Genomic DNA, 17,671 nt, shown 5'->3' on the forward strand with positions numbered 1-17,671 from the left:
ATTTATTCAGTCCATGGATTATTGAGGTTAACTCCACCTGAATTTAAAATAGGCTGAAAACAAACTTTACTTGGAGCTTAATTTAGAAAAATCTGTACATAAAATGCAAGAGAAAAGCTCAGTAATGTCTTAACTGTTTAGTTTGAAGCAGGATGGGATATATGTGTGAGGGACAGACATTAAGCGGGCTGCGTGATTGCTGCAACAGCCCAGCTTGGCTTGGCCGGGCTGGCCCACAGCAGCAGTCCCTGTCCTGGTTCATTTGGTCGTCTGGTCAGCTGTAAAGACGATTGGAACAGATTGCCAACACTCCCTCGAGAGACTTCGACACCGACTTGGCCAAGAAGCCTCTCGCACGCTGCTCCACACGCTAACACTCTCACATGAGTGCACAGACAGGCCCGCTGCAGTAACTTTGTGAGCCCAGTTTCTCCATGTCCCTTTGAACTGTGCTTCAGAAGAGGAAGTCGCCAAACATGTTCGCCAAGCAAAATCTGGCATGTGGAGCGTTGTTTGCAGCTAGGCAGGGAGGCTGGGCCGTTTGGAAGCCACCATCTCTCCATCTACCACTGTGAGAGAAATACTCATCACTGATAACAGCCATGGGTAAACAAACCCCATTACCAGCAGCTATCAGAAACTTAGGTGTATGTCTGTGTGCTCAGCCTTCCTAATGACATTCCTTCCACTCATCTGCAGGCAGAGAGAGGCCTTCTATCCGACTAATTCTGTCCAATTACTCTAATGAGCCACAGGTGATGATACAGTGCAACTGATTAATTAAATGGGAGGCCCCAATCAGGCATGTCTGATTACGCCAATCATATCGACTTCAGACTAAATGAGATAACAGAAGACAGACGCACCTTAATTGGTATCAAAACTTGGTGAAATTCCTTAAGCCCGCACTCACAAGCGTTGACGAGACGATAAGCCGGTGGAATGACAACAAAGTTATTGTTATGTACACAGTATGAAGTCATTCTGCAGCTGTGGTCTGAAGCTTAATGGCGATCAGGAGTTTTAGCTTGATCGACCCCAAGCTTCTGTTCACCAAGTGATACAGGTCATGGTGCCATAACTATGGTTCCAGAAAATGGCAAAGAATTGCTTGGATTTTACACAATATTAAACAGACTTCTCAGTAATCCAGGCCCTGTGGTTGGCTTAAATGTACAATGGAATGACATTTAATATATTCTATTTATTGCAACGACACATAGACAAGGAATTTCTGATTTCTTACAGGTGTAAACTCCACTCTTTAGGTAGATGTTCTTGTCAGCGAGGTGTTTAGAATGAAGTGAAAAGAATTCTAGGGGGTTTAGGGAACCCATTCAACAAAAAAAAAAGTTATGAAAAATGTTGAGATATTCATGCTTCAAGCAGCCTGAGGGAGAGGAAAACTTTTAGCAAGTAACAGGACATCCAACCAGGGTACCAGCCAGCAGCTGCAGGGGAACATCCTTACTTTAAAAATGTCTCCAGCGTTTTAGATATCATAGGAGTTACAGGGTAGTTTCAGATTATTTATAGGCTCAGCAAAGTAATACTTCCCTAATCTCAGACAAAATGCTACATTAGTAGGTATTAATATACCATTACACAAGCCTCCATTGTTAAGACTGATGCTTTTTTGTTCCTGTTCCTGAGTGACCAGCAGATCAGTTATTTGAAAATGATCCTCAGTGTGCATCAAACTAGCCTGTTAGCTCTCCACTGCTCATGTTTACCGTTTCAACAAGCTCACAATAAAAAGGTACCTCTCTACAACAGCGAAGGGACTAATTACCGATAACATTTTCACAAAGGCTCTGAATAAAAACTACAAATGAACCATTTATAGTGACAAGCTAAATCATCTAAAACACAGAGTTAAGTTCAACTGTTTATTTGTTTTAAAATAGTAAAAAATCTATTCAAAGTGCAAAACTGTGAAAATTAGTCATTAACCCTTATGACAGAAATGAACAATATAAAAAAAGAATAAAGTATTTGCAATCAAATCTCACTAACACCAGGTAAAAGATAAAAATAATTTTAAAAAAAGCCAACCAAACAGATCTATAGATCAATAGCAGCATGCAGGCACATTCCACTGGTTTTACATCTAGAAACCAATTTCTCACTTTAACTGGCACAATAAAAACATACATGCACTTTAGGAGTGGTTACTATAGAAGCCCCACCACAGAGGAGGCTAATATATGAAAATAAAGATGTCAAGTTTTTATTGCAAAGTGAAGAGCCATTAACAGTCTTTGTACTTGGCATCATGACACAGATGTTTAAGAAATGAAGTTTTCTTTTTTTTCTTTTTTCCTGCTAGAGCAGTCACTAATCTTTCCTTTCATCTCCAACATGTCTGAGGCTGTTATGTGGTTATGATAGTAAACAGTAGAGGAGTCTGGAAAGACGTCTTATCTATAGATCTACGAAGCCTACCTTTCAACCCCACCCCCCCCTCCATCTATCATCCGGCACAGCGTTTTTCTGCCTCCGCGGCGGCTGACTGGTCTGTATGCCAGCCAAAGCCTACTGTGTGCGGGAGGAGCAGTGGGGTGGCGGCTCAGTCAGGAGCGACAGCCGCACTTGCTACAACGACATGGTACATGATCACAGATCACAGGTACGCCCCCTCACAGCAACAGCATAGATAAGAGACTGCCATCCTGCCTACCTTTGACATAGCAGGTTAGAGAACTTCAAATATGCCAGCAGATGCCGTTTTCAAAAACCACACCGGGTTTTGAGACGCAATTCATATCCTCCTTAATCTCCTTTTTTTTTTGCTTTTCCTGTGCCCCCTTTGGAGCAAAAGCCACAAAGTTTTCAAGCTAACACAACAGTTTCAATGTAACAACTGAGGTATGAGCAACTTCAGCCCGAGTGTTTGTATGCAGAGCGGTTGGGGATAGGCGGGGGTCAGCCTAACAAGACGCTTGTGCTCCCTGAGCGTTTTGCTCCTTTTTTTGAACACAGATCCATATCTACCAACAGCGCAAGAGCTGTCAAGCCTCACCTCAGTGATGCTGACGCAAGCTCAGATCAAAAACAGCCTTTTTACACTGCTGCTTCGTTTGTATCGATCCATGTTTCTCTGCTGAGAGACCGGTTGTTGTTTTATCTCCCCGACATCCAAAGCCTTAACTCTCCTAAAGCTCACTGAAAGCTAGTCATTATTTTGCCTGACCTATTGTCTGACAAGGGGGATTCAAGGGCCCGCACTGAGCCTAAATACAAATATAATGAGACTAAGATGGTTTCTGGCGTAAAGGAAGTGCAGCTCACTTGGTCTCATTTTGCAGAGTTCGAATTTCGCTGGAGGCCTGTGTCACAAAGGGTGAGTGGAGTTGAGAGCGCAATGGGAGGAGAGGGGTATGGCGATATGCTAGGGTGTAATGCATTGGCGAAAGGGCAAGATTTTTCATCCCAACGTTTACAGGGTGGAACGGCTGGGATATTGAGATCTGAGATAGGATCAGAGGGTAGTGAGCTGTTTCAGCTACGATAAAGGCCAGGCATTACAAACGCAGGCCTGATAGAGAGCGAGAGAGAACCAGAGAGACACAGGAAGAGAGCCAGAGAGAGAGAATCACACCTCTCATCCCTGAATTAATGCCTCCATTCTGCCAGGAAGCCATTCTGTGCCAGTGGGGGGGTGAGCGACCAGATACAGAGTAAGAAAATGGAAACACCATCACGGAGAGGAGGGAGGGGGATTAATAAAGTTCAGAGGAGGGAGACAAGGGCTCTTTGAGTACTACAATATATAGATCAGCCTGAGAACCCAGATGTTTAACAGCAACATAGTTAATTGTTTGGTTTCTAATACTTTATATAATCTAAAAGGCAAATAGTGGAAGCTAGAGATGCAAAACCAAAAAACAAATCCTGAGCTCTCAATTCCAGTTACTTTAATACATGTAATAGTCATGTAGTCAAATCTATTTTAAAAATCTATTTAATTTTAGGACCGATGTACTTAATGAACAGAAAAAGATTTCAAACTCCTACATTATATTATTTAACCCGCTAATCAACACTTTGATCCAAAAATAGGAGCACTGACAGATTCTGAAATCTCATATTTTAACTGTTTAATTAATCTACTCACAGCTTAACTGTGCTATATAGAATTTAGCAGAACTATAGAACAGGTATTTTGATCTTCTTTACTTCATATATTAATGTTGAATCTTGTCCGGCTAGCTGTGTATGTAGCTTTCCTGCAGTCAGCCTTTGCTACTCCCCTTCAATCGAATTTCCTAATAACAAAAGCCCACCTTTAGTTGCCAAACAAAATTTCCAGACAAGTAAATGTCTTTCTTGAAAGTGGAGTAAGTTATTTTTGCCTTTTTTCTGCCACCTGACCAGCAGTAAGCACCAACATGTTGAAGAGGGCTACAGCTGCATCAACTAATGCTCCAAAATGCCATAAATATACAATTTGATCACACTAGCACTTTCCTGACATCTCATAAGACTGACCAAACTAGAGATGAAGCTAAACATGTCCTTCTAGGTTCGACAACAAGTTAAGGCTGAATTCCTGTCTGAAACACAATTTACATTTCCAACATTTTCCAAGGTTTCAGAAGAAAAATGATTCAAAATGAACTTCACTTTCTTTCATATTCGTTTTGAAAGAAAGATTGACCAATACATCAAGAGATAAACCAATACATGCCTGCACTAGATTGGCAAAGGACATGCATTGCTGCTATCTCCATTTGCTATCCATTGTCAAGAGTTTCGTTTGATCTGTTGAGAAATGTCTGTTGTTAAAAGATTACCTCCATTTGTAAATGAACCCAACGCTGATCAGATTTTTATTAAATCATCAATACATGCATTAGAATAGATATTTTTGGTTGGTGTAAGCAGTTTATAGCAGATACCTACATGAGATTACCTGACTGGACAATAGCAGAGTCATGGTGCAATACATCTACACCTTCCTCCACTCATCTGTAATCTATTTTTGACCCAAGAAGCCTCTGACCCTTGACAACAGAGCCGTGTTCAGTGTTGTTGTGTTCTCAGTTCGTTAGCCTACTTCGTTAGATTTAATTCACTTAGACTTCCATATAAAGACAACCTGCAGCTTCATGCTGCTGGCATAGATAGGGTGTGCTGAAAAAGGGTGTCCGTCACTCATGAGGCTCTGATACATCAGATCCCTGCTCCGTATGAGGTCTTTTTTCCACTTTTAAATTTAGCCTGGTCTATCTGTTGTATCCAGCAATTTTCTAGACGCCCGATGACACATCAGCACGAGCTGTGCTGTGGCCTATAAAAGCAGCATGTTGATTTCTTTGCATAAATTAAAAGGCAGGCATCAAAAACGCCCCATTAGGTTAGGCACCTCTCTATGTCTGGCCTCTTTAATCTGTCTGGGCTATGCTGTCACTTCTTCCAAGCAAGGCCTCATCTTCTAACAGAGTTTGACACCCGCGGTCTATACGATCAACGTCAACGGAACGTGTCCGCAGGCTTTGTCTTACTCAACTGTTATGTGTTATGAGAAAGACTTTTCTGCAATGCCTGCATGACTTTTGAGAGGAAAACAGTGAGAAGGAGAGAATGAGCATAGCTAATCCTCGCCATAATGACAGAATAATTAGCCTGCGTTAGGCTAAGTAATGAGTTGTAATTATATCATTTATCCTGTGTTGAGAAAATGTGATATAAAAGCTGCACAATGAAGGAGGAAGAATTGAGCTCAGTGGGAAGTAGGAAGAAGCATGTGTAAGAGCTCAGGCTCTTTCTATTGATTGATCCAAACATCAAACGAACCACTAGAGTAATGGGGGGAGTGAAGGACAGCTAAAAGCTATTTGGAGCCTTCACTGCATAAAAGACTTGACCTGTTCCACGCAGCCTACATATCAAAACCATCAAACAGCAATCAATAGACCAAAGCGGTCAACTCAACAAACAGTCACCCTACTAAAACATCAAACCCCCAGCCCGAGCGTCGGATGATAGGCTACACTCGGCTTATCCATTACCATCAGATAAAGAGGAGATAAAACACAGAGCCTAATCCTTTCATGTGTCGTGACAGCCACAGCAGCCTCCGAGGCATTCCTTCAGTCTGCCTCTCAAATAGTTTTATGGCGGAAGGCAGCCATTCAGCCAGCCAGCCAGTTAGCCAACCAGTCAAGGCTGTTATGCTCTGTTTGTCTTATTTCACAGTTTACACGCTGTTTTATAGGTAGTTATTATGGTCGCCATGGCGATACCATACGTGTTTTTTTTTTGTGTGCTTTCTGTCTGAGGGCAAAGAGTAATAAATGAAAAAAAAAATAATAAAAAGACCACATACACGTGAAAACAAAGCCTCGCAAAACACACTCCTGCTGTGGAAAGGTCTTGTGTACCTCCCTTCCTCCCCCCCACTCTTTATCAGTCTCGCCAAATGCCTATCTCCCCACTTTCTGCTTCATGTGAAACATGGACAGGCCCACAGATTTGTCCTCTCTCATTCCACATCTGGAGCTGATCAGAGGGCCTCCTGGAAGTTGAGGCCTGTGGGCCTATTAATAACCGTACCGCTGAACTCAGGGTCAGACAGCAGTCAGTGGATGAGTCTATGTCTACTAAACACACAGCCCCTTCCCCCTTTTCTTTGGAGAGGGCAACTCTCACTTTTGGGAATGGGATGGAGGGCTACATAGCTTAGCCATAAATTTAAAAAAAATTCCATTCAAAGACATAAATAACAGATAACGGGTCTTCAACAACTCAAGATAGAAGTTCACAAATTCAACCAGAGAAAGGTTTACATATAAAGGCCTCGAGTAACATCTTTTTTAAAAGCTTAAAAACCTGAGAAAAAGCCACCAGGTGTTTCAAATCCAGTCCTCAAGGGCCAGCATCCTGCAGCTTTTTGATGTGTCCCAAATCCAACACACCTGAACAGAGCTAAAGTTCCTCCTGGTGCATTTCACAGTTAGAGTCCTGCTTATGACCCCATTATGTGATGCAGGTGTGCTGGCGGCTTGTAAGCCCTTACAAACTGAGGTTTTGCAAGGGAACTTAGAGTTGGGATCTGTTCAGAAACCTAAAAAAATATATATTGAACATTTTTGATTACACAATAACCAATGTAATGCAATCCCTAATATCATTCTGCAATAAATAGCAACATTAAATCACAAAAAAACAAAACATTGACCATCATATTATTGCAGGTCGATGCATACAAATTAGACATTGGCTAGCGGACATCCGACAGTTTTTTTTTTTTTTTTTTACAAAAAAGTCAAAATCTTTATTCAATTTTTATTTGTTGTTAGATTATTTAAAGCTGTTGAAACTTACTTCAAAGCCAGCGTGTGAGTGAATCTAATGGTCAGTAGACCAAGCATTTATTTGATAAATATGGTCTGTACTGCAGCAAAATAGGTTTTCTGTAATATTACTTATAAAATGTTACACTTTTCCAACACTACACTTAGTTTGCACATCCGATGTATTCTTAAATTTAACAGCCGTTTATGACACCCTGTATATGAGCCATCAGGAAAAACTGTTGGCATGTCCTTTTTTTTTAAGCAGCAGCCAATTTCTCAGTGGGATATTTTAATCACTTCCTGAATTAAGTGTAAATGGTTATGTGGGTGTTTAAGGAGGGACGGATAAGCCCAGAAATGGGTATTCACCCCAAAACCCTTTTTTTTTTTTACCTATGTTAATTGCACACACAAGTTCAAGTTCAAGGAGGCTATAGCCACTAAAATGCCAGACAGATGGTAAAGTCATCATCTGTTCATGCTAAAGGTTAGGCCTGTCAGACAGCCCAGGTCATGCTGGGGCCGTTAGGGTCACGCCACCTCTGAACCGTGGCTCCAGTCTGACAGCTGTGCAGCCCAAAGGTTAGGGGGAGGTTATAGTGGTGTCTAATGGTGCTCAATGAATTTAACGGCTATTGGGGATCATTTGCAGTGAATTTCCCACGTCTCAGAGGACAAAGTCAGGGATCAATTTTAGCTTGGCTACCAGGTTATTGCTAAGACTAGCATGCCTAGTATGAAATAAACCAGACTCCTTTAAGTAAAGATACACCTAAGTAATTTGTGGTTGTTTCTCCTTCAACAGTTGCTAACATTTTTTCTTAACTTCAGCAAACTCTTCCCAACTGACTATATAACTATCAAGCAAAAATCAGCCAAGACCAAACCCAACCCAGAGGACAATCTGTAAAGCATAACCCACCTCCCTGCCCCATCTGACACAAATATGCACCTGTGAATACAGTGCAGTTGAATCATCATAATCGGTGGTAGTTTTCTGCTGAGCCTAGCCAGCAGTGTGTGTTATTTTTAGAGGGCTGACACAGAAGCGAGCCACCCATTTACTATGTGAGGTCCAGAGGAACCATTGCATCTCTGGTGTACAATACTGAAATGAGGACATCAAGCTTCTTATAGCAAAAGACAGAAGAGCAGGGTGACAAAACCCCACCAACAACTAAAAGAAAATAAATAAAACTTAAACATGACCTGGTAGGAAGCTTGTTTTGGTATTCATCGTTAAACCAGTCACCTTATAACTAAAAATCTATAATTACTAGTACAAGAACAAACAAATCAATTTAAGACAAGTTGAAAGGCTTATTTCTATCTGATGGATCTGACGGATTGGGCCTCGGGGCCTGGCTATGGATCCGCCAACTTAAGCCATGGCCTAGGTTGAAAATTACAGAGTGAGCTATTAGCAGATAGCAAGGGATATCATAATTCAATCCCTTCACCATCAAAGTGCACCAATATCATAATTCAATACTAGGAACCATTAGGCTGCTGCACACCAATATCATAATTCAATCCTGAGGCCATCAGCGCTTGCCAATATCATAATTCAATACTTGGACCATTAAGACAAGCCAATAGGCCTATTAGAATTCAATACCTATGGTCAATGATCTAAGAGTACACTGATACCGGAGTCATGGTTTGACATGGATAAGCTCTCCCACATAAGGCTACTCAGACCCTTTTTAGGCTGGACGCCTTGATAACAGAGATAAACAATACTAAAATTAGGCAGGACAGGAGGTTCTCCAAGGGCTTGGCTTTACAAGGTACGGAAGGCCATAGGGGATTTGTTAGAGAAACAAATTAGACTCTGCTTTCACAAAATGAAGACTTTTGAGGATCGAAATTAAATATGCTCCATAAACCCCCCCAAAATGGTCCTATTTAATCAAAAATTTACTGCAGGTGTGTATCGTCAGGTATGCCATCAAAGTCAGACTATTTCTTGTCCCGGGCAAACAGCCTCTGCTTGAATTTCCTCAGAGACGTCTTGTCCAACACTTCAGATGCTGACAATTATAATCAGCGTCAGTGAGCCGAGTGAGACGAAAACTAAGCCTAAAGAAACAATCAGTTTGTTCATGTGATTTACCCCCCCCCCCCAAAAGTTCACCAAATAACCACTTAGCCTATTTATTTTAATTTTGACTTTAATTTGCTGCTGAGTAAATCCTTAAAATAATGCAAAAACGTATGCAATGCTCCAAATATAAATAACTCCACTAATAATACTTTAATGAACCAGTAAAGCAAATATCAAATCACAGAGGACAAAACCGGTAAATTAAATTTCTTTTGGTTAAATAAATTAGAAGAAAAATAACTCAATAGTGCATTTTTGTAAAACTTAAGAAAAGAAACAAAAAAAAAAACACGAAATAAGTCAGCGAAACATTCTTTGATCCATGAGCAAGAATAATATAGTAATTCCTTTTTACTCATGGATTCAACAATATAGCCTGTGTAAAGAAAACCTGAAGCACTATTTTTCTTTAAGGTAATTATTCTTTTTTAATATCTGAATGTCATAAGAAAGAAGTCAACACATTTAAGCAGGTCTGACCTGTAAAAACAACCCAATTCAACACTGATAGAGGGCAAACCCCCAGTCAGTTTATCTATGCAAAGTAATTAAACTTCAAGTCAATATGACAGGGTATTGTCAAGAAATGTTAGACAATTTCCCACCAACTTGATCTTTTTCTTTTACCAATTGTTTAAGCAAAGTACACAAAATATTGTGTAGTAATACCTGATTTTAGAGAATATAACCTTAAAACAAATACTGGCAATATGCTGCTGACCTGGAAGCACAAGGATTCAGTGTCTGATAGAGGAGCTTAATTATTTACATAGCATAACATAGCATCCATCTAGTCATTTTAGCTACGCCGGATTCAAATTCGGTGAAAAATCTCTCAAGAGGCAACTCTTGCTTTTCAATTATTTATTAAAATAAAAATCAACTGATGAATCGACTTGCAAAATTATTCTTACGTAAAAGCCTACAAGGTATACTGGCAGACAGTTCATATGTACACAACACTGAAAATCTAAAACTTGCATTAAGGAGGATAGGCACCTGAAAGGCAAATAAGAAAACTATAACCATCCAAATAAAACTTGCTGGTCCAAACCTCCTCCCTCATTACACTTCACTGTTCTGTCTGATCTTACTTCACATTTTCACTCAAAGAAAGTGAAAGAAGAAAGTGTTGGTCAAACTTTATAGGTTTAACAGCAAAGGATGAGAGGAGATTCGAACTCCAAAGCGGACCTTATTTCGACTCTACAGGAATACAGAGCAGCACTATAATGGATGTTTCTGTCATGAGACACGATGAAACTCTATGATGCTTTAGGTGAGAGGGAGACTCCAAGTGGGTCTGTAAATAATCCCTGTCACTTGGAAATAGGCCTCAGGAAACTGCCCTCTCTGCTCTTGTTGCTAGTGGGTGGAGGGGGAGGTTTATCAGTGGGAGTTCAACATCCAAACTTACTGAGCTAAATATGTAAAAGATTGATAACTAGCAGTATTGTGTGTGTGTTTGAGCCACATTTTTAAGAAAAAAAATAACAACTAGAGGGCTGATTTGTGGCCATCTTCCCCCCACGCTTGGTACTACTTATGATCCCAGCAACTCAGATACAAAACAGACAGAAGTCTATAAAGAGTTATAACAGATGTTGACTTTACTGAAAAAAAAAAATAACGCGGGCCGTCCAACCACTAAAACATTTACTGTTGGGAATTCTATAAGAGTTTGTATATCTCAAACACTTAGAGAAAATGACATCTAGAGAGCAAGGGAGAAAGAAACAGACAGTGGCTTGTTAATGTGCTTAGAAGTAATGGTTAACCCACAACAAGCTTTTTCCATCGCAACAATATTATAGTCAGGGAAAATGGGAATTGACGAGTCAGACAAGCAGAGATCATTATTGACCAGAAGACGTGTTAGATGCGGCTTCTATAATTATCTTTTATCTGAGTTTTATAGCCATGGACAGCTTATTACATTTTAAGCAGGGCACATTGCGCAGCCACTGTTTCTCTGAAGCCTATTCTAAATACTTTCAAATGTATAGAAACAAATTGTCATTCAAACTAAACACCTGTCTAAAAGCTTTTGTAAAAAATATTCTTTCAACTGACTCCATCTGATTCCCACATTATCATATAGACTCACATTAAGCATGGTTTTAAATGAAGAAACGTTGGTAATAACCATTTAAGCTAAAGTTTGACAACAAACACAAATTCTCCCTAGAAAAACTTGCTGATATGGTTAAACGTTTTCCAGTTTTCTGACAGCCGTTCTCCTCTGTCTGCTGCATGTCTGATGCCTTCACAGTAGAACCCCACAGACAGAGGACAAAGACCCTACCAGAGCAGATCCAAGGACAGACTGGAGACCTGACATGCACTTGTCTTTTTTTTTTTTTCTCTGACTCATGCTTAGTCGCTCAGCACCACACAGTGAAACTTCAGTCCCAATGCCAGGTTCTGTCACTGGGCAGAGCGGCAAGTTGGCTACAGTAGAACCATGACGTGATCCCCCCCCCCTTTCCTCTGTGCTCCCCCGGCCTGTGCAGCAACAGAGGGGTAAAAATATCCCGCCAGTGGGTTCATACAACCAGCTCATAAATTAACACTACAACTCCTGCAGACAACAGTGAGCCAGTCGTTGAGAGATTTATACCACTCAGGTTGCCACTGACCACAGCACTGGGATCAGCTTACCGAACCCTTTTCCTAAATTTACCCATTAGGAGGTGGTGAATTAAGAACAGCGTCTGGATCAATTTCCCCTTTAAGTCGCTGTTTAGTTCCACGCTAAAGTAGGGAACTCTTGGGGTGTGTTTGCCTTCTTCTTTTTTTTTCTTCCAGGAAATATTACGAGGTGAGATGTGGGCTATTAGGCCTTAACTGGGATTAAGGGTCTGTTCTTAATTTACTCAACTTAACTGGAAAACAAAAAGGTATGGGTTTTAGGGAAGGTTATTCACCCAGCCGCATCTTATTAAAGGCCTGTCTGTAATGAAGAGCCATTTCTCAAGCCAACATGCAATGTTAGAGCAAACTGCTCGACTAGTTCCCAAAAAAAGAAGAAAAAGAAAAAAACAGGAGAAAAGAGTGATGATCCCCTCCTCTAAAGAAACTCAACTCTGTAATGGACGGAGAGGGATTACAGACGTTAAAACCTCCTCCATCTGTAATTCACTGTCACCCTGCCATCATCTCTGAATCACTGATCCACTCTGCAAGTGTGCAAGACCTTGCTAAAAGCATCACAGTTGCACCCATTTGTGTTTGTAGTGGTGGTGGTGGTGGGGGGAAGAAAAAAAAAAAAGAAAAATCATGCAGAGACAACTTAACAGCTTACTGTGCTGTTTCAAAGCACTCTCTGTCCTCTAACAACCACCTAGCTTGTTTCCCCACACAGGGAATGGGACATACTGATCAAATAAGATTTTAATGAACATCAGCATTTGGAGCGAGGAACAGACGCTATGACTGCTTAAAGCTACCGACATCTCGGCTGGGGTTGGAGTTTCATCTTCAAAAAGAAAACAAGAAAGAAAACATTCCTGAAAGAAAGCAGGCTAGGAGTGCGTGGTTCGCCATGTCCATTCGATGGCAGGGAGGAAGCAACTGGACGATGTGGTTGTGTGTAGGTTCTGATCATATCATGCCACATATTATCCTAAAAAAACAGGGGAGGGGGAGAAGAAAAGGTTGTTCTCTGAAGGCTTTCCTCTAGGAGCCTCTCAGTGGGAGGGAGAGTAAATAAGATGTCATCAATAATAGAAAGTGAATGTTCTGAGCAGTTCTGCACACTCGTGCACACACACAAAACACACCAGCTCTGGCTGATTCCTATCCTGCAGACAGGCCTGCCAACCGCCAGCCCTTTTTTGCACACGCTCAGATTCACCGTCCTGACTAATCGCTTGTGATAGGGGCCTTTGCCATAATTACCCAGGGCTTTATCGCAAACTTATGCGATGCATTTTTCATGTCCTAGCTGCTGGCAGTGCCTCCACTGTCCGTACTGGCTGTCAATCTATTTTTAAAAAAAGGGGCATCTAAGACCAGCTCTCTCAAATAAACAAACATGCATACAGCAGATCAGAAAGAGCAAAATAGGTGAAAGTAGGGTGAGGGGCCAGAGAGAGGAGGGAAAAAAAAAAAAAAAAAGCTAGCAGGGAGAGGAAGTCAAGGATGTTTGGGAGGGGGTGGGTGATAGATGGCACAGTTGCATTGATCAGCCTTTTTCCAAGTATCTAACAAGTAAATTCCAACAGTGACCAAAAAGGATTGTTGGTTTTTTAAGGGATGCTGACACAAAACAGAATATATACGTTTACATATTGCACTGAAGGTTCTGTGATAGAAGTAACACTTTAAAATCCAAAAGTAAAGGAAGGAAGATTGAAGAATGCCCTCTCATTCAAGAACATGCCACTTAGGCTATGTTCACACTGCAGGCTGAAGTGACCCAAATCCGATTTTTTTTGCCCATATGCAACCCGAATCTGGCCTTTTCATGGCTGTCTTAACAACACAGATCCGATTTTTTCCCTATCCGACCCAGGCCACTTGGCTATGTGGTCCTGAATCCGATGCGAATCTGATCTTTTAAAAGCCAACCGGGGCCGAAACGCCAAGGCCCAATCAACCGAACCGAAACCCAATAAAAACCCAAAAAACGCAACAATAAGCCGCCTGCCGCCCAAAAACCGCAAAAAAAAAAAAAAACAAGCCAAGAGAACAATACCAAGAGAGAACAAATTAAAAAGAACATATAGAAAAGATTGGAAAAGACCGCTAGAAAAACACCGCGAAAACCACACAGGGACAACCACCCAAAAAAAAGACCAGAAAAAAAGAGCACGCCAGCCCGTCACCTAATGCCCACCCCGAACACGCAGGCGGGACAACTGCAGTGCACAAAGGAAATCAAAAAAAGGGAGCACATACAGGGAAAAAAGAACGGGAAAGAGAAAAAAAAAAAAAAATCGGATTTCACAAAAAAATCAGAATTGAGCATCAAGGCCTGCAGTGTGAACATAGCCTTACAGATACATTTATAGACCGAAAAAACAGGAGTTTTTTAAGAAATGTAAAATAATATGTAATATTATTGTTATTTTACTTCTATTACTAAAGTAACTAGCCCTACTTTCTCAGATTATGTAAATCTTAAGTGTTCAAAAAACAAAAGCAAAGCCAATGCTTAATTTAACCCTTACTTATAAATGAATAAAAAGGCCTGAAAAGGAAATTCCTCTGCTTATTTGGCAGCTGGATCTCCAAAGATTGAGACAAGCATGAAGGAAAAACGCATAAGAGGAGGAGGAGTATGGAGTACTAGAATTTCTGAGGGGGGGCTTAAAGGAAGGGGCTGCCCTGGTAATCTTTCATGCAAGAACCGCCACTGTGTCTGATAGTGAAGAAAGACAAGAGAAAGCTGTCTCTGATTTTTTTTTTTTTTTTTACATAATGCATGAACGAAGGGGCAATGAGTAGGAGGACCAAATAGGATCAAATAAATAGGAGAAGTGAAGCCTTGATGATGTGGCATAAGTGCAACACAAAGCCCGCTGGGTAGACTTGCTCACTGTCCTTTTGTCTACCCAGTCACTGGGGCATCATGACCCAAATAAAAGTTTAAAAACCTCAAGCTTTTGGTAGCTTACAAAATTATGTATGAACAATCGGGCCTACAGTCTACATAATGCAATCTTTATGTTAATGACGACGGCGAGCGGGCAACTAATATTCATGAATTATGATTTGAAATTCAGCAACGCGTGTTAAATGCCACGGGAGGAAAAAAAACACAACAGTGGCATTGTCTCGCGCGTCTTGTGATAGGTCAAACACGGTCTAATATATTCAGGCCCAACGTGTTGTTTTTAAATACATTTCCTGCGTGGAGCTTGGATACATTTAAGGAGTTTATCCGTATTCACAAGGTCACGATCCGACACATTTCTATCATTTGTGTTGTAAAACTGTCCCGTCCTGTCCACTTCCACGGACGTGGCAATGTCTGTTAAAAAAAAAAAAAAAAAAAAACTCACGGTGAAGTGTGAATGCCGACAGAAAGCGAAAAAAACACAAAAAAATAAGACCGAGCTCATCAAGCGTTTATCACCTGAACCACTTCCATATAAACTGTTCCAAAACCGTTAGCCGTTCAGGTTGCTAAATGTGTCCTAAACTTACTAAAATGTCAAAGTAAAAGAGCATAAAAAGCCTCAAAGAGCCTCTGTGTGTGCCTTCAACGGTCGGTGTCACCACAGCGCCACCGTATAATGAGTCGCACTTATTTTTTTTTCCCCCAAAATGATCCAGCCTTACAGCGGCTAAAGCGTCGCGGCTAACTACGGCTACTACTCGCTCCGGTAAAAGTTGAACAACACGCAATAAAGATCGTCAGCCTTAAAGCTTCTTCTTTCCCCCCGGCAGCCAGAGCCCCGCCGAGTAGCCTTTTTATTTCGGCGCATCCCCCCGCGGCGTCGCCCCGGCTTGCCCGGTTGCAGTGTCCGATCGATGTTGAATTGAACAAAGAGGATCAATTTCTGATCAGCGAGAGAGCCACTTTCATCAATGTGAGGACGAGGTCCTGGATTCCCTTCCGAAACAACCTACGAGGCTGCCGCCGAAATAAAATCACTAAATGCAGCCCCGGGAAAGCGGCCAAGAGCCCGAAGAAGGCAGAGGCTAGACGGTGAAAAGGGAGGTTGAACTGACCTGTAGTTGTTGTAAGTCAAAGCGCTTCCAATATTGAAACATCGATCCTGCATTGGCCGCCATCTTGAGACATATTGAGACAGGAATGAGATGCTGATAGAGAGCGCGGGGGTTGGAGTTCAGTGGAGAGGACCGGGCGGCCGGAAGACCCGGACTGGCATCTATCTGCCTCTCATTTGGAGACGGCCGCTGCGTGGAACGGAGTTAGCTCACGCGAGTGTCTCCTTAATAACGCCATTATAATTGCTTAAATAGCATTTTATCAACATTGAGAAATTACAGGTAAACAACTAAACTGGCAATACAGTGGAACCTGTTCAACACAAATAAAACAGCGGAAGTCTTGTTTTTAAGATATTTAATTTGCTAATAAAAATTGCTCTCCAAAGGGCTTCAAAAAAGTATTCTGTTTTTTTTTGTCACATTACTATCAAAAGCTTTAATTTCTTTAATGGTATTTTTGAGACAGACCAACTCAAAGTGATACATGAATGTAAAGTGGATGGAAAATGTTTTTTTGGCATGCTCAGGGATGTATTTAGCATCCCAGTCATTTTATGAACCCCCCTTACTATAGTTAGAGGAGCAAGCTTTTGGGTTGGTCTGTGACAGCTTTTCAAATTAAGTATCTTTACCGATTTAGCTTTGTAAAACTGCTCATGCTGAATCCTGAGCAACTGTGAACATTAATTTTAACGCTTGCAATAGCTTCTCAGTTGAATTTAGCTCAAGGCTGTTCTGATAAATTCATGTCTTGATGCATTTCATTGTAAACACCAGCTGTGTGTTTAGAGGTATCCTTCTGGACACGTGATTTGGGTTCTGTTCTATTTCCACATCCAACTTTTTTTATTTTTTATCCTGTCTTGAACTTCATTTATCCTCCCATCAATAGCTTCCCTGTTTCTCCCCAAGACAAGCATCCCCACATCAAGATCCTGCCACCACCATGCTTTGCTGTGTTAGTTGTCACCCACCAATCAGATATTATTTTGGTGGACAAAAAACAGAGAAAAGCTGTTGTGGTTGACATAGAAATACCAAGTGACTGCAAAATCAGGAAAGAGGAACCTGAGGAAGTAGAGAAATACCAGGGGCTCAGAGAAGAGCTGGAGAAAACCTGGAAGGTCAGGGCATCAGTGGTACCCGTGGTCATTGGGGCCTTCAGGTCAGTGATCCCACAAACTTGAATAGTGGTTACAGCAAATCCCTGGAAATACATCAGACATCTCAGTCCAGATGAATGCAGTTCTAAGAACAGCAAAGATACTGCGCAGAACCCTCAAAAGCTCCAAGGCCTCTGGTAGAGGCCCCGAGCTTGGAGGAAAAAATGGGGTATATATATATATATATATATATATATATATATATATATATATATAACATCTAGGTTGATTAAAAAATGTTTGTTACACACTCCTCATTTGATCAATTTCTCTAGTTACATCTAACAATACATTAATTTTATATTATAGAATTTTAGAAGTACTAGGGATTACATGAATTGCAATGTTTTACATAAATGCAAACAGTTTATGCTTTAAATTGTTTGCATTTATATTCACTTTATATTTTGTAAACA

The 17,671-nt window shown here is 41.0% G+C and overlaps 1 protein-coding gene across 5 annotated transcripts in view; it reads right to left on the reverse strand.

Annotated features, from left to right (window-relative positions):
* cux1 (cut-like homeobox 1) overlaps window positions 1-16,226 on the reverse strand; it is an 80,145-nt gene extending 63,919 nt beyond the window's left edge. For 4 of the 5 annotated variants that reach the window (XM_015370268.1, XM_015370267.1, XM_015370266.1 and 1 more), the window contains exon 1: window positions 16,090-16,226. In XM_015370268.1, coding sequence (XP_015225754.1) covers window positions 16,090-16,152 — 63 coding nt within the window. In that variant the 5' untranslated portion in view covers window positions 16,153-16,226. The remainder of the gene's footprint in view (window positions 1-16,089) is intronic. The other variant, XM_015370269.1, reaches the window with a different exon arrangement.
* Window positions 16,227-17,671: the final 1,445 nt, after the last annotated feature.

This window comes from Cyprinodon variegatus, unplaced genomic scaffold (assembly GCF_000732505.1).
Source record: "Cyprinodon variegatus isolate N-32 unplaced genomic scaffold, C_variegatus-1.0 Scaffold44, whole genome shotgun sequence".
Lineage (NCBI taxonomy): Eukaryota > Metazoa > Chordata > Actinopteri > Cyprinodontiformes > Cyprinodontidae > Cyprinodon > Cyprinodon variegatus.